This window comes from Buteo buteo, chromosome 17 (assembly GCF_964188355.1).
Source record: "Buteo buteo chromosome 17, bButBut1.hap1.1, whole genome shotgun sequence".
NCBI classification, from domain to species: Eukaryota; Metazoa; Chordata; class Aves; order Accipitriformes; family Accipitridae; genus Buteo; species Buteo buteo.
The window spans coordinates 16,553,406-16,576,321 of record NC_134187.1 but is presented as its reverse complement, the minus strand read 5'-3'; the positions used below and the strand labels follow the sequence as shown (position 1 = coordinate 16,576,321).

General features: G+C 49.2%; 1 protein-coding gene across 2 annotated transcripts; it reads right to left on the bottom strand.

The window, feature by feature from the left end:
- Positions 1-97: 97 nt before the first annotated feature.
- On the bottom strand, positions 98-22,234 carry CYS1 (cystin 1). Of its 2 annotated transcripts, none has more exons than XM_075049151.1 (3): positions 21,812-22,234; positions 13,016-13,068; positions 98-7,635 (listed from the first exon to the last, which is right to left on the bottom strand). In XM_075049151.1, exons 1-3 carry the CDS (start codon positions 22,046-22,048, stop codon positions 7,530-7,532), a joined length of 396 nt encoding a protein of 131 aa, XP_074905252.1. In that variant the 5' UTR covers positions 22,049-22,234; the 3' UTR covers positions 98-7,529. The 2 variants fall into 2 exon arrangements, with proteins under 2 accessions (XP_074905252.1, XP_074905251.1); XM_075049150.1 differs by having other exon boundaries at positions 98-7,638; positions 21,812-22,212.
- Positions 22,235-22,916: the final 682 nt, after the last annotated feature.

Below are 22,916 nucleotides of genomic sequence, written 5' to 3'. Positions count from 1 at the left end.
TGTACCTGTTTTTAACTTTTATTAAATAAAAAGTATGTAATGTGACTGGTTTAAAATAATCAAAAAATTGTCAATTTTCAGGTTGCATACACATCCATTTCAGAACTGTGTAAATCCGTCTGGATTAAGTTACACATCTAGGCCAGTGGAAGACTGGGACTTGCTAGTTCACTTAACCTGTAAAGGCAGGACTTTTTGGGTCCTGTTGTAAATTGACCAGTGCTTGTCCATTTACAATTTTACACAATGCTTCTTGTGTATTTGCTAGAATGCATACACCACTGCCAGTGTTTAGGGTTTTTTGCATGCGGTCGGAAAACGTGAGTCTTGGGGTTTATAACTCTTCTTCTATCATGGCCTCCAGAAGCTATCAACAAAAGGTGGTGGTCTGAGTGCTGCTCTGTTAGTGTTGCAAGCTGTGCGTGGCGTGAACACTGGGCATAGAGATGAGAATTTGACTCAAAAGATGGCTGCATTAGCCCTGGTTCTTCCCGTTCCTGCGCTGTGGCAAGGAATTGGCTCTGGCAGGCTGGGTGTCACCTCCAGGTCTCAGCTGGGAAAGAGGTGTGCAGCGATGGTGACAGCAGCGCAGCAGCAACTACTTTAAGTTTTTAAGCATCTCTGCTGTTTCTTTCCCTCTGACCAGTTCCCAAACTGCAGCAATGTTTATTTCTAGCAGGGTCCCATTTTAATGGAAGAGAAGGGGAGGAGAGGGTGTAATTGACACCAGCTTTCTGTCACAGGCTTTCACTAAAAGGTGACAGTCTCTGCAGTCAGAGCCCTCAGAGAGCGAACTGGGAGCAGTGACTGAAGGCTTTGTCCACAGAAGAGCACATTGTTCTTGCAAGTGTGTGGAAGATGGGAAGATCCTGTGGATGGTCCTGCTCCCCTCTCTGCAGAGCAACTGGAAGGGAAGGCTTTACTGTGGGATCAGTGCTCTGGCAGAGCAACACAAACTCTTCAGCCCCTGGGCTCTGCAGGTCTCCATAATGCTTTTGTCTCCCAGGGGAAGATGTCTTACCTGTCTGTTCTAACTACTATTTTTCAAGGAAGATTTTTCTGAGCATCAAGTCATATCCTAAACAATACCTGTAATTTTTTTGCTGATTTTTGTATTGTCTCCCTCACTTTGCTTATGTGAAACATGACAATGGATTTTACAGTTCTGTGCTCATCTTTCTGCTTTTTCTTAGAACCAGCCTGTGGCCTGAGCAGCCGGGAGGTGCAGTTGGTACACATCTGATGGGGCTGCAGAGTCTGCAACAGCTTCATTCTGAGGGAAAACAGTTTGCACGTGAGAAAGCCTTCCCAGCTACCCCTGTGCTAACACAGGCATTGTGCGCGCAAAAGTCCTTCTATCTTGTAACTATTCTAAATCTGTGAAAACTAATAATTTTCTAAAGAAAAATGCATGTGCACTCAAACGTGTCCATTGGTTTAATGCTACATTTTGCGGTTAGACCAGCATTGCTTTCCTACATGTGATTATACAGCCAAACCTTCAGCTTAGCATCAGCTTGCCTCATCTTGCTTGCAAACCGATGAGCACTGATCTGCTTGCGGTTAGGATACTGGAAGCGTGAATCCATCCTGAAGCTGCAGTGCTGGGTGGGCAGAGGTGGCCCATGCTGCTGGGTGGTTGCACGCTCGGTGTGCTCCTCTGGCTGAGGCTACAGCTCTGGCTAACTCCATTTCCAGCTGTGAAAGCTGTGCTCAACATCCTGTGAATGATGAAGGTGGCACTTTGCTCACAAGAGATGACAGATGGAATCCTGCCTCAGGGTTGCATCTGGCTTGAGTTCGTCTGCTGGGATAAATCTAACCAGTTTTGAAGTTTAATCTGTGAGCCTATCTGCCTGTTTGCTTGCCTTTGGTGTCTGGCAAGGCAGCTTGAGGCAGGCAGGCTATGGCCGTGAGAAGGCAAACTTCTTCCATGCATGCAGAAAGAGTAAATCATGACTCAAAACCCAGCAACCTACAGGCTAAGGAAATGGTGAGATGGTTCAGGAGGAAGCCGGAAAGCCTCAGCCATGTCTGCTCGCAGTCCCTGCGGTCTGTGGGATTACCTTCCCTGCAGCAAGTGTGTTAGCACTGAGGCATTTTCTTTCCAGATTGCTTTCATCCTCTGTCAAATGGAGCCTTCCTCGTTTTCTGCTTCAGTCCTTGAGTGCTGGAGGAGGAAATCGGGTGACTTTTACATCCTGATGTGTGCAGAAGGCCATGGGCACGTTGTACACATGCAGAAAACTTGGGGAAGCTGGTGCATACTCTTTTCTGGGAGAGTTTTTCCTAGATGGGAAGAATACCTTAGGTTTAATTTGCCTCCCTCGTAGTGTCTCTTGAGTTCAGAGCAATTTCTTTTCTGTTGGTTATCATTGTCCAGATAAACCCACTTCACCCTGTGCAAATGATTGCCGTGTCCTGTGTCCAGAGTCGGGGCAAAAAACCAAACCCTCTTGTGGATGCAGCCTGTGCCAGGCAGCCAGTGCTCCCCCTGCCCTGCCAAGTGCGGTGGGGAGCTCTGCCACGCTCGTGTGGCACAGCTCCAGGGCTGCACCTCATCCGGGGCAGCCACGCCGTTTCAGCTCTGGGGGGGGAGTGTGTGAATAGTTTGGCTGAAAGCTTGTTGGGGTTTGATCCTCAGAGGAAGGAGGTTGGGGAAGAGCATCTCTGGGGGGTTGAGGGTGCCACCTTCCTTCCTCTTCTAATGTGAAGGCAAGTAGCTGACAGCAGGGTGCTGGACATGATGCATCAGGGAACTATTAGTTGCTCTGCTCTCGGAGGTCTTGGCAATGGGATGCTGGCAGATACACAGGTATGGGGGCCATCCTCGTATACACTGGGCAAAAGGACTGGCATTTGGGATCCCAGAGCCAGAGATGGACTATGAAGACCTCCTATCCCAAGGAGCTATGGTTATGGTGACCAGCTGTTCTTTGCTGTTCTTCATTGTTCTTTCCAGGCTTCTCACCCAAGCATGGATCAAGTCACAGCTTTGTTTTCCCCACTCAAGTCTACCTACAGGTCCCAACTGAATTCCTGAAGCTTGTGGGAGATTTTACATGGTTACATACCAGGTAAAAGACAACTCGCTTCCTAAAACTGCTCCATCACTGATCTGTTTTCTTAGTTGCTCTTTGGGAAAGAGTTCTGCCCATTTTCTGGGTTACTGAAAAGGCAGAGCTCTCCATCCATTGCAGTGCTGCCAGAAAGAAAAGGCATCTACAAAGAAAGGGGAAAAAAGGACTCAAAGTATTTGTTTGCACATGAAAAACCCAGATTTGAGGGAAACCAAGAGCCTAAGTAAATGTGCAAATCGGTTCTGTAGTTTCAGGTTCATTGGTTTTGTTTTTTAAGATCTTGGGTTGAGTAATTTAAAAAATATGGCTTTAATGCTTTCACCATCAGAACATTTTAACTGGAATCTTGTTGCACAGCCAGGTAAGGAACCTCCAGAACTTGTGGAAGTCACTAAGTTCAGAAGTGGCAATATCTGTTCATGCACTAAAGAGTAATTTTTCATGATTAGCTGAAAAAATGACCCTCTTCAGTCTTCTCAGCAACTGTGGTTTGGCCTCACTTAAAAAATAGTAGTAATAGGAGGTATATATAGACAGCCAGCTGGCCAGCGAGGTTCTCTTACTCCTTTTGGACTGGTGCAAAACACGGTGTGTAGCGTTTGTCTTCGTTAGCTGAATGATGCAGTAATTTGGTTAATATGCATGGCATCTTGCTGTTTTATTAGTGGGGATTAATAGTGTCGGCTCAAAACCTGTGCTCAGCTACCCTATCTTATGCTGCGTGTATCAGACAGGAGGGTAGTTTCTAAAATGATGAACCAGAGACTCTCCAGAACTGTATTTAAATACAGCAGAACTGTTTTGGGGAGAGGAAGAAGTACTGGCAAGCCAAACCATCTTTTGTCTTACAAGCGGTTGTGATTTGATGATGTTTATAGAGGAAAACAAGGAAAAGAAAATAAACTTTCTGATAATTCAGCTGTTGGGATGTCAGGATTCACTGCCTGAGATGTGACAAAGTGATCTTTGTAGTGCCATTGCCCTTTTTTGTTAAAGAGCAATTAATTCAAGAAGTTTCCCTTGAAATTAGTAGTGGGCTCAGATATTTCTTCAATATGATTATTTACCTGCAAATGATCTAGTGTCCTATTTTCCCTGAGAAAAGGATGGATCAAAAGAAGGGTTACACTGAGACCAGAGAGTTAAGCTGTGCAATCGTGCCTTCCTAGGTACCAACCCCACTGCCACCCTCCCGGTTGGTGCACCATTTGGCATGGGTTTGACACAGGTGGAGGAACACAGTTCCTGACAATTCCTGGGCAGACTGGGGAGCTGGTTTCATACCACCATCCCCATTCTGCATGGTAGGAGAATAAGATAGCTGGTTGTGAGTGGTTCTGTGCTGGCTGGCTCTACAGTCAGAGCACAGCACTGAGCGTGCATCATTTCACAGCACAGAGAAAGCCTGCGAGACCGTAGCACAGTTTGAGGCACCTCTTTGAATCCCAAAACTTCTTTCTCCCACCTTTTCCCTGGTGCAGTGACTGTCCCAGCTGCATCAGTCCCTTCTGGGCCTTCCCATGTTCCTGTGGCTCCTCCTTTTCTCTCGGTGATGCTGAAAAGGTTACCTGTGAAACCCACTGCACCTTACTTCCAGGTGCAGAAATATGCTTGTCCTTTGGCTATTCGACAAGCTATTTCTGTAATGAAGCTTAGTGGTTTGCTGTGTTCAGTCAAGAGAGACTTGTTGCAGCCTAGCAAAAATATGTTCAGTTTAGAATTTTTTTGGATAATCAATTTCTGCAAGACTGTTAATACTTAGGCTTTCCTTTAGGAGAGCCTGAAACATGTTGTAGAGCTGTCATCCGGGCCAGTCACCAAATGCAGCCTCAGAGGGAGAAACTCTGGGAGGGGAGGCAGGGCGCGGGCAAAGGGACCCCAGGGGCAGGCAGAGCCCTGGTCCCTGCCTGAGCTGCCCGCCCTGCCTGGCACAGGGGCAGCTGCCACGGTGCCCTGTCTGCTGGCGTTGCAGTGAGGTCTGACAGAAGCGTGGCTTTCCTTCTGGTTTGCTGTGCTGCTTGAGGCCACCCAAAAGGATGGCAATACATGATGGGGGAGCTGCAGCCGTGCTCCTTGAAGCATCTCCTTGCACGTGCCCGAGACTCCGGGGACCTCGGCACAAGGAAGGTCCTGGACAAAAGAATGAAATCCAAATTGAAGGGAAATCTAAAACAGTGTGGTGATTAAAGCAAGACGGGGTATGGAGTACCATAGTCACCTATGGTGCTGGAGTCAGCAGGTCTCCCATGTTTTTCCTGCTCTCCACAGGCACATTCTGCTCACCCCAGTAGGTCTTTGAGAGCTGCTGAAAACTAATACAAGCTCTGGGAGATGTGGCTGCTGACACTTGACATGCTGCAGACAAACTGTGTTCCTGCCACAGCTCAGCAGCATTAGGAGGTCTAAAAATGACTGTTCCTGCCAAAAATTAAACCGCTATCATTCAAAATTGGATTTTTTTCAAGAGGGTTGGAGAGCCCTTGCTCCAGAGGGCCCACTCGACTTTCCCCAAGCTACACAAAGGCATCTGCTCTCTGCTCTGGCTACTTCTGGGCCACTGAAGTATTACAGAAACATAGAATGGTTTGGGTTGGAAGGGACCTTAAAGATCATCTAGTTCCAACCCCCCTGCCATGGGCAGGGACACCTTCCGCTAGACCAGGTTGCTCAAAGCCCCATCCAACCTGGCCTTGAACACTTCCAGGGATGGGGCATCCACAGCCTTTCTGGGCAACTTGTTGCAGTTCCTCACCACCCTCATTGTAAAAATTTTATTCCTTACATCTAGTCTGAATCTACCCTCTTTCAGTTTAAAACCACTACCCCTTGTGCTAACTAAGCGCCCAGGCTGCCGTGCTGGGAGCTCTTGCCTCCAAGCTTGCGCAGGTTTGCAGGAGGCTGGCTCCCTTTCTGCTGCCCACCTCTGTGGGCAGCCTGGCACCTCCTGAGCCCTTGGGCAGAGCACAGTGGCCAGCCTCGCTGAAGGCTGCTGCAGAAAAGACAACTGGAGCGTGAGTATGTGTGCCAGGGGTGTAATCTAGTGTCTGCCTCATGGCATACCTCCTGCCACCCTCCAAGGATGCGTTTTGCTTGGTCTCTGCAGGTATGGTAAGACAATTCGCCATGTAAGCTGGAGAACCTTTTTCGCAACAACACGTTATGCCTTTACTGAGGGTTACATAGAATACCAATGGATTTATTTCTGTTTCACAGATACTGGGAATTACAAAGAAGTTAAAATGCAGCATCTTAAGACGTGTCCTGCTATTCCCTCTTGCATTTACCCAGTCTATGTGAAGATTTCATCTGATCTCTTTTATGCTTCAGCTGAAGACAGAAATAAGGTATTTTTCTACTTCTGATAATAAGCAGCTACTCATAATACGTTAAGATGCAGGTAAAATAAAGGCAGAAACCCTAAAATACCAGGCTTCCCTGTCAGGAAGCACTGAAAATAAACTGTTTTCTTTGGAGAGCCAACTTTCTGTTTTACTTTCCAGTCAGCTAATGGTAAAATGTAGTGATTTTTCTTCTAAGTTACCTACAAGAAATAAATGGGAAGGCCAGGACGGATAATTCTGAAAACTGATCACAAACAGCTGCTCTGCAATAGTGTGCAAGTCCCTCTCAAGACGGATGATCGCTGCCCACAGCAAGGCAGCACCAGGGACATGCCTCCTGTTTTTGCTGGAGGATCCATGCCAAGGAGCCCCAGGTACCACACCAATGCTGGGATCCCACCTCAAAGGGATTGTACAAATCCTACGCTCCCTGATGGCTCCCAGGAGCCTCGTGTGCCTAACTGGTGGGATTTCAACTCTGGGATGGCACTGCATACGTACTGGATGGTGGGCTCACTCCCCTTTACATCTTGTATCCCATGCTGGGGAGAGGACCATGTTCGAAGAGACAGTGCCAAATTCAGATCTGGACCAGAGGCTTGCACAGCGCAAGGAGTGAATTTGACCTGTTTTAAGTGGTAGGAACATGAATTTCATGCTGCTACCCCTTAAGTGAGATCTGAGTCAAATGATTTTACTGCATTTTTTCCCCTGCTAAGACAGAACAAGGTCTTCCTTCAAAGCACTATGTCTCAACACTTCTATTCTAGTATGACACTTCAATTCTAGTATGTCTTAATTTGTAAGCACCATTTAGAAATGAGCTTCTAAATATTGATTCGGAGGACGAATGGGTCCCTCTTCCAGTGGCACTGATCAGAAATCAGCAGTTGGTGAGGATCTTCACGCTCTCACTCAGAGATGGTCAGGAGGGGTTTTCTCTTCCGTGCTTCCCAAGCAGCCACACTGCCTCTCACGCTTCACCTCCCTTCACCACCCACCTCTCCCGTGCCATCTCACTGTGCGAGGGGTTATTTTGTCAGCAGCAGTTTTGCTCCAGCTGGGCCTCCAGAAATGTGCTTGACGTTCTCATGACATGGGGTTGGGATCAGCGGCAGTACTCCCGCTCGATGCTTGCCATAAGCTCCTCCTCTGAGTAATCGTATGATATTGTGGACTTTCCCGACGGCTTCTTGCTGTTCCTCTGTGGGCATCTGCTGGGGAAGGGAATGAATTATTGGTGTCATGAGAGAGAATCAAGCTCTGAAGACACAAGGCGACCCTTACTTCATTTTTTTTGTGAATGGAAAGATCAAGCTGCATGTGGCTTGCTGAGACACAGATACTCTGTCACGTCTAGTTCCCATACCCCACAGGCACATCACTTGCTGACATTTGCTGTCACTTGGCATCTATTTTAGTCTGCGAGTTCATTACAGTACAGTCCTTACAACGCTCCAGATCAAATTCCCAGATCCTTTTGGTGAGTGTAGGTTCAAGGCCCAGTTAAAGCACTGCCTAACCTTTACTCTAGTTACTAGTTCTAAGTTTTTATGTATAAAGGGATTTTTTGTTTGTATCTGTAAGGAATTGGAGTTGCAATCAAAATATGAACTCAGCTACCTCAAACTGCTCTTATGTTTTTTATTTATTTTCACATCAGCACAACTCTCCCATAAGTGGGAACTGACATACAACTCAAGGGACAAAGGGAACTGGCGTGGGTTTTATCAGTATTATCAGAGGTGGTTTATGTTGGGTACAAGGGAAATCTGTCCCTAGCTGCCTGATGGAGGACAGTGAAAATTCTTCTGCAAGCTTTGACCACCATAGCTTGCGCTACCAAATAGGTCTACTTGATCTTGCCCCCCAGGACTCAAGAGAGGAGACAGCAGCTGACAAGTAAGTGCTCCTCCTTGACCTTGTACAGAACTGGGAGGTGAGCAACCCAGGCCATCATGCTAGTCTTCTCTGGAAGCTGGGGCACATGGCTCCATGAAATGGAGGTAACAGTGGGGTACAGAGCTAAGTGGAGAGTTAAGTTGGTAAATCCAAACTGTAAAGTTCTCTGTCATGCCATGTCAACTGATATCAGTGGACTTACCTTGTGGCCATCCACTGGTGGAACACAAATAAGCAAGAATGAAATGTTTTTTTATGGTGGTTGGTTGGTTGCCAGAGAGGAGAGATTTTCATATCCAATAGCATGGCTCTAACTCTGTCCCAGACTTGTTATGTAGCATCTGTTGATCTACCACTTCTCTAAGGATAAGATCTCTGTCATCCTTGGTCTTGCAGCTGGGATGAATTTGGTCATTAGCATCCTTTAGTGAAAAAAATGAGGTCTTCTTTATTAGATGAAATCACAGGAGTTGCCCCAAAGCAGGTAAGTAAATGTAGAATCAGAATCAAAGAGCCCTGAAACGCTTTTCTAATGAAACTCTGTCATATAGAGGAGGTGCTTTCATAAACTCCCAGCTGTCTTTGACAGCCAAGAACTGCTCTCCTTGGGTGAGGGAGCATCTGCAACGTTCCTCAAACAGGCAGCATCCAGTGTTCTGCTGCTGTCACCAGGGAGTAAATGGCAGCAATGCAACCTCTCCTCTGTTCTTATCCATCCAGGTCAGAAAGGCTTCTGCCCCATCCAGCTGCTCTGACCTAGCTGCGTTAACGCCGCACTCCCTGTGTGTCAGAAATAGTTTGGTGTTTTTCCTGGAGCCACCTGATGACTGGCTGGCATGGCAGCTGCGTCATGTGGGTGTCCTACACTTCTTTATGCTGCACCATGCCCTTGATGGCAAGTTCTGCTGGCAGCAAGTTGGATTTAGCAAGTGGACTCTTCTGCTTAGTCCTTTTGTTCATTCTTCTTCTGATGGACTGTGAGCAATCCGGTTTCCACCGCAGTAAATGAGAGCTGGGAAGAAAGCTAGAAGTCCAAGAGTTCAAACCATACACCAGTAGCTATAAAGCAAATTCTTTGTAAGAATGGGGAAAAGGACATGTAGAAATCTGGCTTAAATGCATGATTTATTGATTTAAACTCTGCACTGTGACAATCCTTGAACTAATTTTATATGACGTGATGAATTAGAAGCAGAGCTCTTTGGCAGCTTGCTTGCAGGCCCACAGAAGAGTCATTGTTTCTCTTAGCGGTTACATAATTTCCCACTGTTAATTATTCTTGATGCTTTGGCTTGCATGGTGACCTCCAAGCATGGGAGAAAATCTCCAGGTAAAATTCAAACTCATTGAAACATAAATGTGCTTTTATAAAAACAAAAGCAAGCCCCCCCTGCCATGCACAGCCCAGAGCTGAGAGGAAGAGAGAGGGCTGTGTTTATTCCAGGAAAGTAAAACTGAGTTGCTGCTTATGTTCTCTCTCTATTGTTGCGGCAAAGTTCTGTATCATTTAATATGGAAAAACTGAAATAAATTAAAAAATGAACGGTTCAATCTGGATAAAAAGAGAAACTTCTGCACCCTGAGACCAGCAGGCAGAGGAACAGGCTGTGGCTTCACAGGCTCCATCCTTGGAGGCCTTCAAGACCTGATGGGACAAAGCACTGAGAAGCCTGGCCTGATCCATCTTGGAACAGGAGACTGGACTAGAGACCTCCTGAGGCCCTCCCAACCTGAACCTTCATCCCAAAGGCACGTGGCTGCAGCTCCGCTGCCAGCTGTTTCTGCTGGTCCTGGAATTAAGTGAGAGGCTTTAGCGGAGAAATCCCTAGCGCAGGATGTGGGCAGGACGGGAGCTGGTGGACCACAAGCCTGCTCCTGCTCTCCTCCAGCTGCTCCAGAAGGAGAGGGAGCCCCTCGCTGCTCACGTCTACATGCAGCCAGGGCTGCAGGTCAGGGCTGGCAGTCAGGCTGAATCCAGCTGAGGGCTGTTAGGCTTTCCGATTCGGGAAATAACTTCTCAAACCCTAGATGTTCTGGGGGAAGAGAGAAACCTGGAAAGGAGCAATGCTGAGAGGGAAAGAGCTAGCTGAAAAGCGTACGAGAGGGGAATTTGCAGCACGGAAGGACAGCAAACAAAGAAAGGCCAATGCAACTCCGCCAAGATTACTTTGCAGACTTCGGAGTATCTCATTACTAAAAAGTTATTAACAGCTTGGAGGGAGTTTAGAAAGCAGCAGTAAAAGTGATTTAAGGGGCTAGAGTGAAGCAATTTAGGAACAAGAAAAGCAAGAAATGGGCTGCTTTTCAGCTAAAGGCCTGTGTTTAAAGATTATTAAGGGAAGGAGGAATTTATTTATTTTTTTTAATGGAAAGACAATGAACTATGTAATGAGGAGAAGGAAATGCGAAGGGCAAAATTAGACCAAAAGTGAGAAAAAAACCCACCTTTGAGCAAGACATCGGGCACAGTGTGCCAACCTCCCCAGCATCGGGGATGGCTGGCAGCGCCGTGTCCCTGGTGTCAGGCAGCTGCCTGGTGCAGGGGAGAGCTGCCCAGGGGCTCTGGTGACAATGTCCCTGGTGAGTGGCTAGGGTGACAAGCTCTGACGTAGAAACCTGAGTTAAAAGTGACTGAAAATTAGGCTGGGGTGAATCTAGGCCAGTGTTTTCTATCGTTTTGCTGAAGATGGGAAAGTCCAGGGTTAATCATTATGATGCCTTCTGCAAGACCTTGCAGCTGAAAAATCGGTCAAAACAACGCCCCAGTAACTCTGCCAGTGACATGAGCCTTGACAGTAATTATAAGATCATTACAGCGTTCCCGGGCTGTGTCATCTCAGCCATGGACTACCAGATGCTAGAGAGCAGTTCCCAAAAGAATTGTAGGGGGAAAGAGAGGTAACATAGCACAATCAGGAACACATTCAGCTGTGTTCCCATGTGCATCGAAGGTATTTATTAGGGTCTCGTTTAGATGCTTATGTGGTGTCACACAGGCATGTTTGCAGTACAGGAGGTGTACACCTACAGCATCCAAGACTGCTCTCTTGGCAGATAGTATTAAGTCTCCATATCTAGTTTTAATTCTCCTTGCTTGACACTTCTTTCTTCTTTAATTAGCTTTATGGGAATTGCTTCAGTCAGCAACTCTATAAAGACAGGGCTGATTTTTGCTGCTTGTAATGTGAGGGTTTATCTAGAATAATTCTAGCTACAGAAATGTGAAGGATGAGACACCTACACACAAAACTGCTGTTTCTGGGGCTTGATTTGATCTGATTTCTTCAAAATGCAGTTTTGCTGTGTGCTGGACCATTTAAAAAAAGTAAATGTTTGCATGCAATTCTTGCCAGCAGAAATTGCAGCCCTGCTTATCACGGGCAGCTCAGGCATTTCACATGTGAACTGCACTATGGGGCTCTGCAGTGGGTATAAAGTAAATGTTATCTAAATGAAAATAAGCTCCTGCTCTGTCATCCCAGATCAGAAACCAGTTTCTGCTGTCTCAAGTCTTCCCTTTACGTGTCAAAGAGGGAGGGAGAAGGAAAGCCTTGGCAGGGGGTGAGGGGCCAGCGGGAGCCTGGGGCTGGGGAGCTTGGTGGGGGACTGCAGCTGGGCAACCCCAGAGGAGACTGCTCAGTTGCCATCGTAGCCCAAAGCCCATCGAGGATGCTGGAGAGCCTATGAGACGTTAAGGTCCCCATGAGACCGCCTGTACGAGCATCGCTGTTGGGAAAGCCAAGGGCAGCTGTGTTTTCCGAGCGCTCCCGAAACCAGCAGCCTCACCAGGTGAGCTCCCTGCCAGCTGGGAGGGAGAGGAGGAGGGAGAACAGTGGCTGGCACCTGGGCTCTCCTGTCACATCCATCAGCGTTGCTCGGCATTAGGAGGTCACACAGACTGATGGCCACGATCTGCAGATTGGTCTGCTCTCGAGTGCTGCAGGAGCAGAGGGGCTGGATGACAATCAGAGTGTAATGTTGAAGACAGTCGCTCTTTAGTGTAAGGAGATGATATTTTAAGATGGTTTTTCAAGCCTTGTTGTTTCAGCTGTGTTTTTTTAACACATGTGTCAAACTGTTCCCATTGCTCTTGGTGCAGGCAGACTGGGAGGTGCAGACTGCTCAGTAGCTTTTGCTTGTGGAAGATTTCAGATTTCTTCTGTTTGGCACTCAGTGCAGTAGGTCCCCACCATTCCCCTGTCCCTGAGGGACACTTGTGTCTCTAACTGGTGTAGCATGGGAGTGTCTCCTGAGATTTCTCTCATGATTCCTGGGGAGCAAAGAGATGCTATTCTCCTTTTCTACATGCTGCAGAGCCCACAGATGACCTATGGGTGAACCAGGGCCTGAGCTACTCATTGGAGCAATCTCCCCCAGCTTTTCACAAGCTCCTTCAAGGTGCCTCTCTGACAAGTGGACATCCTAAATTCTGCATTGCTCATGACCAGGAATGAATGTCTGTACTGTACTTGAGCTGGAGCCTGAATCTTTTCAGGCGGCACAGCTCCTGGATTTTTTTTTAATTGGCAAACAGGTAAAGGACAGAATATTTAGGGCTATAAACCATTTCACATAATTTCCACCTCTCTTTGGCACAGCGGGAGGCATGCAGGAATAACTTTCCCCTTTATGCTCCCTTTGTTCCAGCTGCTTTCTACCCCTGAAGACATAACGAAAGCACAGGGTACTTACTGATGGTCAGCGTTGTTGTTCTCTGGGCCTGGTGGGCTTCTGGTTGAAAAAGCCTGGGAAAGAAAAAAAGTCACATATTTCAGTTACAATACTTTAAAGTCGAGGGAGGTGTTTCTCCCCGTCTGGTGAGATCCCACCTGGAGTCCTGCATCCAGCTCTGGGGTCCTCAGCACAGGAAGGCCAGGGACCTGTTGGAGTGGGTCCAGAGGAGGGCCACAAAATGATCAGAGGGATGGAACACCTCTGCTATGAAGATAGGCTGAGAGAGTTGGGGTTGTTCAGCCTGGAGAAGAGAAGGCTCCAGGGAGACCTTACTGCAGCCTTCCAGTACCTAAAGGGGGCTTATAAAAAGATGGAGAAAGACTTTTTACCAGCACCTGTAGTGACAGGACAAGGGGCAATGGTTTTAGACTGAAAGAGTGTAGGTTCAGATTAGATGTAAGGAAGAAATTCTTTACTGTGAGGGTGGTGAGGCACTGGAACACGTTGCCCAGAGAGACTGTGGATGCCCTATTCCTGGAAGTGTTCAAGGCCAGGTTGGATGGGGCTTTGAGCAACCTGGTCTAGTGGAAGGTGTCCCTGCCCATGGCAGGAGGGTTGGAACTAGATGGTTTTTAAGGTCTTTTCCAAGCCAAACCATTATTTATTTCTATGAAACCAACTTCTGTCTATAGTGGGCTGGTTTAAGCCCCCAAATAACCTCTGTGGAGACAATACAGGTAAAAGAGAGTCCCCTTTACTAACCACCATTGTGCTTGCTTTGTTTCAGTGTTCAGGGCAGCTGGGTGGCTGCAGGCTACAAAACCAAAATCACTGAACATTAACTCATTAAACCTCCCAGTTTTCCCAAGAATATGCACTGCCCTGCCAGCTGACAGGTAGCAGTATGAACATACCTGCTAAGGAAGGAAGTTACAGCAACATGGACCCAATTCTTTTCACCTGACAAAGCCGTTCCTTGAATTGATCCATCTGGAGTGAAACATCCACCCTCCCTATGCTGGAAGCCCACAGGTTTCCAATGGGGCACCAGGGGCGCAACCAAAGCCAAACCCAACTGCATTTAACATGGGAAGATGATGGGACCCTGTGTCTGTCTGAGCCCCCAGCTGGACCAGTAATAAAATGACCCCCCTGCAGCCACCTGCTACTGAGAAGAATGACTTTCATCTTTTTCTACTTCTTCACTGTACTCTTATAGGGAAAGGGAGGGGGACAGGGACAAGGGCTGTGGCTTTGCACAAAACTAGACCCATTTTGGCTTGCCATTATTTTTTCTGAGCTGCAGTCCTAAAGCTGGTGGGCGTCCTCCATGGAAGTTATGCTGAATCTCATGATGACACTAACAGATGTTAAACAGGTAGCACACAGAACCAAAGCGAGGACTTGGCTTCCAGAAAATAGAAATGAAAAGTTGTTCCATCAGCGTGGAAAAAAGGAAAAGATTTTTCCGTACAAGAAAAAAAGGAAGTGAAGGAACCAGGGAGTGGCGTGGAAAAGCTTGCAGTTCAGAGCCATCGCCTATACATCTGCTGTGTGGTGTTTTTACAGGGCTGGATGGGATCAAGCAATCCCTCAGTAAGATCATGTATCTGCTCTTGAAATAGCTGAAACTTGTGCTGCCTCGAGGTCCAGCAGTGCACGGGACTGGTGCTGGTAAGTGTGGGAGCTATGGAGGGGAGATACCCCTCTATAGGCAGTGCCAGTAGAGGAATGATGGCTTCATGCAGTTTTGCACTGATTTAAATTGGTTGGTATCAGTCAGCTTGTATGTGCTGTCCACTGGATAGAAATGTCCACCTGGGTGTCTAACTGCTGTTATTGCATGGCACATGATTTTCATTTCGGAGGAGATGTTTTCACTGCACTGCTTCCTTAGCTGCTTCACATGCAGACGGACGGGAGTTGAGGTTTGAACACAGCCATCTCAGACACTGGTAGGTCTGAGGTAGGTGGCAGGTAAGTGCTCAGCAGCAAACTGTTCGGCTCTTCCCTGCTTCTTGGGTGGGCTTTGTGCTGCCGTGGTCACCTTTGGCTTCCATGCTTGAGCAGGTGAGACAGGGGCTGCAGCAAAGACACCTCTCATGGTGCTGGGTCAACACCTCGTCCTTAGGCAAGCCCTAAGCAGCTTCCATTTCTGGGGCTGGGAAAGGTGTCTGCTATCCACAGCCTTTCACCTCCTAGCTGCTTGCTGAAAATTACAAACTAAATCTCTGTGAAAGACTTGTAATATCTTTTGATACCTGTCAAAAGGCACTCCACTTCCTTTCAGGAGAGCCCCCGCTCTTTGGCAACACTTTGTTTTCTCTGGAAGAGCTTGAACTGTTCTAGAAACAGCTTCTGGGTCCAAGCGGAGATGAGGCTATGTGAGAAAGCTGACAGTAAGGGAAGAGAGTTCCCGCCTGTTTTTTTAGCATTGTTTCTTGGCAATCTCCCACAAGCGACAAGAGCAAGCGCCAGTGCCAGGAGGATGCTGTGCTGAGCTCTGAGGCTGACTTTTCCCGGGAGTGCATCCCACAATGCAGCCCCTCATCCTCATCATCACCATCACCCACCGGGCTACTGCTGCCACCCCGGTTTCCTTCCACCAGGTGAAAAACATTATTCATCCTCAGCACCAAGGGGAATACAGTTCTCCAGGAGTGCTTTGATGCTGCTCTTCCCACAGTGAGAACCCAGCTCTCAACACTTCTGGGCAAAGGATGGGTTTGGATCATTGTAGGGAGCGGTTTGAATTGTACAGTAGGTTGTCTTTTTTTCTTCCCTTGTGGCTGACTCCTCCATATTACGAGCTGTACGTGTTGTGTGGGTGGAAGACAGAATTAATTAGTCATCAGGACAGAGCAGCTCTGGTTAGCAAAATCTGCTTCTCTGTGCAAAATCAGCTCCCACCTTCTCCAAGGGATCTGTCAGCAGCAGCGCTTATTTCCCAAGAGAATTCAGCATTGGCGCAGGTAGATCTCTGCCGACATTTAATCCGGTGCGTGAGGAAAAAACGGTGGCGAGTAAAAACAAAAGGCACCTCCAGCCTCTGCCTTTCCACCGCTGTCACAGCCTCCGTGCTTCGGGAGCTACTCCTCGTTCATCCGGGCGAATGACGCCTGGCTCCGCTATGCCGGAGTGACACCACGCGCCAGGCAGCTGCAGGATGCGGAGCACGGGCTGTAGCAGGCAGTGAGACATAACAAAACCTGACCCCACCCAGACCCCTCAGGATCGCTCTGATGCGCATGTTGCAAGTTCAGCAGATAATTAGCATTAGCCCTTTATGTAGGTTAAGATGATGTGCATGTCACGACACTTTAATATTATGGGTTCCTATCCTACAGCTAAATAAGTAATTGCTGGCCTGGTTGGCCTATGCCCTGTTAAGAGATAAATGAAGTCAGCTTCTCCTTTCTGCAGCTTGCAGTCATCTTTTTATTACTTATCCAGACTGCAGCATGCCTCCTTGTTTTCCACCCTGTTCCCAGCGTAGGCATCTCATGCTGGGGTCTGTTGTGCTGCAAAGCCCCACATCGCCCCCTCCTCCAAGCATAAAGGCTTGGATATTAAGCTTACCCAGCACGTGCTTGGGTTTAATTTAATGTAATAGGATGTGAGGCAGAGTGGTTCGACAGCTGTTGCATGCACAGTTCAGCCATCCTTTGCGTTAGGGCAGCAGCTCCTGGGAGCAAGGCAGAGCAGAGAGCTGGAAGCAGGAGCTATTTCTCTCTACCGTGTGCATGAACCAGCGGTCCTGGGGTGCAGCTTCCCACTACCCCCAACCCGCTGCAAGCTGTGGCTGGTGCTCCTCATGGTCCTGCCAGCCCTTACCCACCCTGCTCCCTCCCTTCTCCCACCGTCAGCTCTAGTGGCTGTGGGTGAGCTGGGTGAGAACACCATCCCCTGGGACCTGCAGGGCAATCTGGAGCCGTGCACCTTCAGAGGCTCTGAGATGCCCCCAAACTGTGTTGAAACCAGTCAGCTACAGTCTTGACTATTAAAATCACTTCGTCTCCACAACTGGGTGGCCCAATTCAAGCTGCCTCTTAGGGATGGTCCCTGTGCTGGCCCCCAAACTATGCCCAAGCATTATTTGGGAGGCTGCAAGTTGGTCCTGGCAAAACCATGCCAGCTCAGCGGGGCAGACCAGCGTGGTCCAATGCCAGGCAGCTCCTACGGTAGACTTTACCAGTACAGATACAGCCTTGAGATATCGTGGAGTAGAGGTATAGACCCTGAGTGGTCCCGTCATACACAGGGGAACCTCGAGAGTGGCTGAGCCACCTAAAACTTCTACAGGGGAGCAGTGTGGTCCCCTGCCAGTGCTCATCTGCTGGGCTACGGTTTCATAGCATGGCTTTTCTGCAGGATATAAGCTAGTACCTCCTTCCCTGCCTCGGCTCCTCTCAAATCCCTCTTCACAAACACCCTGTGAAGTGGACCAGGGGACCGGTGTGAGCTGAAATGAAAATCCCCCCCACCCTTGGAGAGGAGGGAGGCGATGTCAGCCAGAGAATATCTCAGATGCAGTTTGCAGCAGAGCTGCAGATGGCTGAGCTGGTACAGCAGAAGGGCAGCACCCTCCAGAGATGCCAGCAAATGATGTGGGTGGCTGAGCTGGTTATCACTGGTGAAAACAGCCTCTCACAAACCCACAGCTGGAGTTATCGCTTGGCAGAAAAAACCCCTAGCTTACCTAACCTGTCAGTAGGTACCAAACGGGATGTACAGCCCCAGCTGCATCCCAGGCCAAGCACTCCCAGCCTTGCTCCAGTCTGCAGCAACATCCTCTGGCCAGCAAAGGAATTAGGAACAGGCAGTGGATGGGAAGTGGGCAGGGATGCGGGGAGTTCCCACGCTTCTCTTCTCTTGCCAACTAAAACACCAGCTCCCTGCTATTCTGCGCATGCCCTGTGCTTAGTTTTTAGATCAGGAATGGTTTCAGGGCAAAAGCGATCCATGTTCTGCCAAGTGATATGGGGGGAAAAAAAAACTAGTCAGCAGTTTTCTGAGTCCAGCTGCAACACAGCTGTGCTGGGAGGGTGACGTTGGCTGAGGGGACAGCACAGCTCACTGCTTGCTGGGCTTTGGTGAAGTTTCAGGTGCTTTTTAAAAGACAAGGAAGATAATGTGAGAGAGAGGGAGACCTTTTGCTCAGCAACTACCAGTTCCATACCTGGACATTAACTGCAGAATCTGAAAATAATCTGACTTTGGACTTTTCACCTAGTTGCTTCCCTAGTTTGGAGTTCAAGGAGTCCCAGATATTCAGCTGAAGACCTTTTCTGAAGCACCCTGGCCAGAGCATGGCTCCCTACACAACTGTAGGAGAACATCTTGACTCGAGGGCATTTTTGACCATTAATACAACCAGGAAGAAAATGCTGAAATAAATTTCTAACAGCACTGAATTAGAAAGATCAAATTTCTGTTTGGGAGAAGCACATTTTAACAAGAGGAGAAAAATAAACCTATCTGAGTAAGAAACTAATGGGGCTTGACATTAAATGTCCCCACAGAACCCTACATGTTTGCAGCTGGGACCAGCCAGCCACGAGATGACGCTGCACCACATCAATCTGCAGAAAGAACATTTATCTGGCTGAAAAAAATCAGGCAAAGCTTTGAAGACCTGGGTGGTTTTAAAGTATATGATAGTCCCTCTAGCAGTCGGTTAATATACCTGCTACCTGTGTTATTCCCGTGCTGTGGCTGGGGTGGTCGGCTTACTGTAATCACTTCCCGTCTCCAGTCAGGAAGAGTGACGGCGCCATGGAAAAAGCTGTTAAAAGCAAGACCCTAATGTGTCTGCGTGATTCTTCCCTTTCAGAAAACCAGTGGGGAAATGCCTGAGGCTGTGGCCTCTCCCCTGGTTTCCACCAAGAGCTGCCACCCTGCTCTGTGCTGCGGCAGCACCTGCAAAACCACAAATACTTTTTCTGTCTTGAACAAAGAAACAAGGAAAAAAGCACATACAACCATCTGGAATTGATGCCAAACCTGAAAATGGACATTTGATGCTGTTAAGGAGGTGTTGGGGTCTGCTCCAAGCTGGGTTCAGGTTCCCCATCAGGATTTGGTTCCCAGCCCACTGCTGCGATGTGCTTTCACCCTTCTCACTCCCAAGCACTATTTGAATGCAATAGAGGTGGCTCAAGCCTTTAAATGCAGCCACATCCCTCTCCACCAGCCCTTGTGCCTGGCCCGACTGCCCGTCAGCGCTACCAGCTTGCTGCTGGATGACCAAGTGCATCAGGGTTCAGGTGTGAAGCACAACTTTGATGCACATCACACCCAGGAGAAACCCAACCATGACAGCAGAGACCTGAGTCCTGCTTGCAGGCTACCGCTCTCTTCTCGCCAGCAGCAAGCTCTCTTCTCCTCCCACTGGCCAGAACCTGCTGCTCCTCCACCGGCTATTTCCCATCAGGGCTTTCTACTGTAATATCTCCTCACTGCCTTTCCTCCCCCCCCCCCCCCCCCATCTTTTCCCCATTAGCTCTGTTGAATCAACTCATCCTTTCTTCTCTGAAATTTCTTTGCTCACTCTCCAGTTTGCACAGCTGAACAGGGCAAAGCAAGCAAGTTCCCACCACAAGACAGAAATTACAAATGACTGGTTGAGAAGCTGGCAAGACCGAGAGAAATTGCCCTCAAAATTCCTAGCAAGGAACTAGTGACACAACGAAGCTGGTATCTCTTTCCAGAAACCTCCTCCACCAGCCTCTTGGGAAGGGTGGGACTGCAGTTTGCACAATGACCTAAAAGGCTAAATTGCATCCAGTAAACAACCAAAACTTGGTGCTGCAAACAGTTCCCTCCCTCCTTCTCTCAGGCTAGTGACTTTTTAGGCCTTGAGGAGTCAGAACGGTAAGCCCATGACTGTTGTCTGTGCCATGGCCACCTCGGGTTCAGGTAAAGAAAGTGCTACCAAGAGCTTCAAGTTTGCCCTGAAAGTATCTAAGGTTTCTCTTGTATGTCTATCTTTGAAAAATACTGGTAATTCCTTCCTGTCTTTCAAACAACCTGTCTGGGTGCAATCAGAGATGTGAACTTCCTTCCCAAACAAGAGGCAGCAGCAGCAGCTGGACGAGGAGACACACAAGATGCTCGGCATGACCATCACCTCACAGGTGGCATAGCTGCGTGCTGCACCCACTTGGCCACACTGGGCGACCAAAGCCCCATGTGCTTGCTTCAGGCTGAATTTTGAGAGCCCTCACAGACATCTGTGTGCTGCAAGGCTTGGCAGTGTTCCCACCCTGCTGTTGCACCAGGTGTGACAGCAACCCGGAGCAGCCAAGGTGATGCTGTGGGTTCCTCACCATCCTTTCTGCCAGAGGAGGAGGTCTGCAGCAGGGACCTGGGCATGGTGACACTCCACCACCACTCCAGGGGCCACATCTTAAATTCTTCAGCCTTTCTGGTTTGCTCCTTGTCATTAGTTCACTAGCATCTACTGCCATGGTATACTGTCTCTCTGCTGATTTTTGTAAAGAAAGATGGGGGCATTTCTGTTGCCTTTCTGATATGTAATTACCCAGAATATACATCACTTCAGAATAGAGCTAAAATAGGTCTTTATGCACAGGACAATTCACAACTGATATAATTATTATTTTTAAAGATCCAGCCATGATATTCACGTGTGGAAACAGAGAGGAAATGGACACCAGCAGCCTCTATTCCCATAATTAAAGATAAAGGGGAGAAGTCAGGAGGACTGCTCATAAGCAGACTGCTCTGAGTCCCTCAGAGGAGAAAGTGGTGCTGGACTGCGCTCCAGTTCATACCGCAGGAGGGTTGGGAGTTAAAACAGCAAGGAAAAAATATCACAATACACGACCTCTGTTTTTTTTCCATTTCCAAATCTTACTTTCTTTGAGGTTTTTCTTTAAAACTTGTCTTAAGAAAAGGGTTCTCATACTGAACACTGCCAAGTTTCCTAATGGCAAAATTATTTTGTATTAGAGTCATCCTTACCCCATGGACATGCAGTTCGGCAATGGAAACGATACACTTCTAAAGAGCAAAACTGAGGCATGCAAGGCAGAGAGTTCCTGAGTCCTAAAGATTCGTTTCTATTTTTAAATGTATTACTTTAGTCTGAAGACTTTAGTGCATCTGCAGAGAGTAGCGTTTATCTAACAAACGACACACAACTTCCAAAGCCAAGCTAAGATGAAAGAAGCCAGTGATTTTTGACCTCATCACCAGATGATATAGATGCTGCTGTGATTTTCGGATGGGGGGGTGGGGGGAAGAGAAAAATCTCAACTTCCTCAGAGGCAAATCCATTATTTCTTAAAGAGAAAGAGACTGAAACGCTTCTTCAGGAAGACCCAGACTGCAATTGCAGCGGATTGGCAAACACTAAACCGGCACTTCGTGTTCACGTTTTTGAACGCCTGTTTACAAGCCCGACCCAGGGAAAAGCAGGAGCCGCTCTCGATCGGGTCGAGCTGTTTCCACAAGGCAGGAGAAGGAACTTTCCCGTCGCCGGGGGCAGCGGGAGGACGGGACTCCCGGCCCTTCCCGGGACGACGTCTCCCTCGCACCAGAGGCGGAAAACGCGACGAGCGCAACAAACGCCGTCCAGCCCGGTTTGCCAGCAAAGAGAAAAACCGTTTCGGGCCGTTCGTATTTTGACGAAGCTACGGCTGCAGCAGCCACCGGCTGCTGTGGCAGGGCTCCCCAGTCCGGCGGGGACACCCCCCCCCGCTCCCCGGCCGCCCGCTGGGGGCGACGGGGGGTCCCGGGGAGGGTCCGGCCGGTCTCGGTGTCCCGGCCGGGGCCGGGGCGCGCACTTACCGCCTGCTCGGGCGGGGGGTCGCCGCCGCCCCCGCCGCAGCGCCCGGCGTCCCGGGGCGGGGGGATGCCGCCGGCGGCCGGGGCTCGGCGACCGGGGGCGGGCAGAGCCGCCGCCGCCTCCTCGCACTCCGCCAGCACCGTCTCCAGCAGCTCCTGGTTCTCCGCCGCCGCCGCTCTGCCCGCGGGCACCGCCGCGCTCCCCGCCGCCGCCCGCCGCCGGCTGCTGCCGCTGCCCATGGCCGCCGCCGGTCTCGGAGCCAAGGGGCTGTGCCGGCGGTGGGGGGGGGCGGCGGGGAGAACTGCCGGGCCCCGCCGCCTCTCCCGGCCAGGGCGGACGCGGTTCTTGGCCGCTCCCCCCGGAGCCTGGGTGTCCCAAAACCTTTTATGATTCTTTTTTTTTGGGGGGGGGGCAGGGGAAGAATCCCACCCAGAAGCGCCCCAAAGGCCAAAGGAAGGAACTGGTGATGCAGGGGAGGGCTGCACGGACGTTCCTAACCACCTTTTTGAGCCCAGAGCGTGGGCAGGCTGCCTCGCCCCACTTAATCCTTCCAAAACCTTCCAAACCAGCCCGTTATCTCAGGCCTCCCATTCCTTACACGCATCTCTTGGAGCCGGAGGGGGAACGTTGTCACCTTCAGGCACCATGCAGCAGGAACAGCAAGCCTGGGCTCAGTTCAAGCACACCGCACTCAGGCGGATCTTGCAGACCTTTGGAGAATAACGTAGTCCGGGGGATATAATTTGGGGCAGGTTTTGGGCACTGAGTGGCAGTTCGGGCAGTGTTGCTGGGCCCGGGAAATTTTCTGCCCTTGGACTAACTAGTGAAAGGAGAGGAGTTTCAGGGAAGCCCCCCCGTTCAAAGGATGGGATAGCTGGGCACTGCCTCAGCCTGTCCCCACGGACGGAATCTCTCTCTGCTTCCCAGCAGCTTGTCGAGCCTGTGGAACAGATCCCCTAGCCATCCTCAACTGCTTCTTTCTGTCTCTCCTTTCATCAGTAAAACATTTGCCCAATTGTTGGACGCTCTGGAAGGTATTGCTCAAATTAAAAAGCACCTGTTAAAGGCAAGGCTCCCTGTGGGGGAAAGCAGGGGGATAAAGTGGCT

Coding starts and splice junctions, on each gene's coding strand:
- CYS1 (XM_075049150.1), bottom strand. CDS start 22,048: ATGGGCAGCGGCAGCAGCCGGCGGCGGGCGGCGGCGGGGAGCGCGGCG. Junction 13,069..21,811: donor ACCCCCCGCCCGAGCAGGCG/GTAAGTGCGCGC, acceptor TTTCTTTCCCAG/GCTTTTTCAACCAGAAGCCC. Junction 7,639..13,015: donor AACAACAACGCTGACCATCA/GTAAGTACCCTG, acceptor TCCCTTCCCCAG/CAGATGCCCACAGAGGAACA.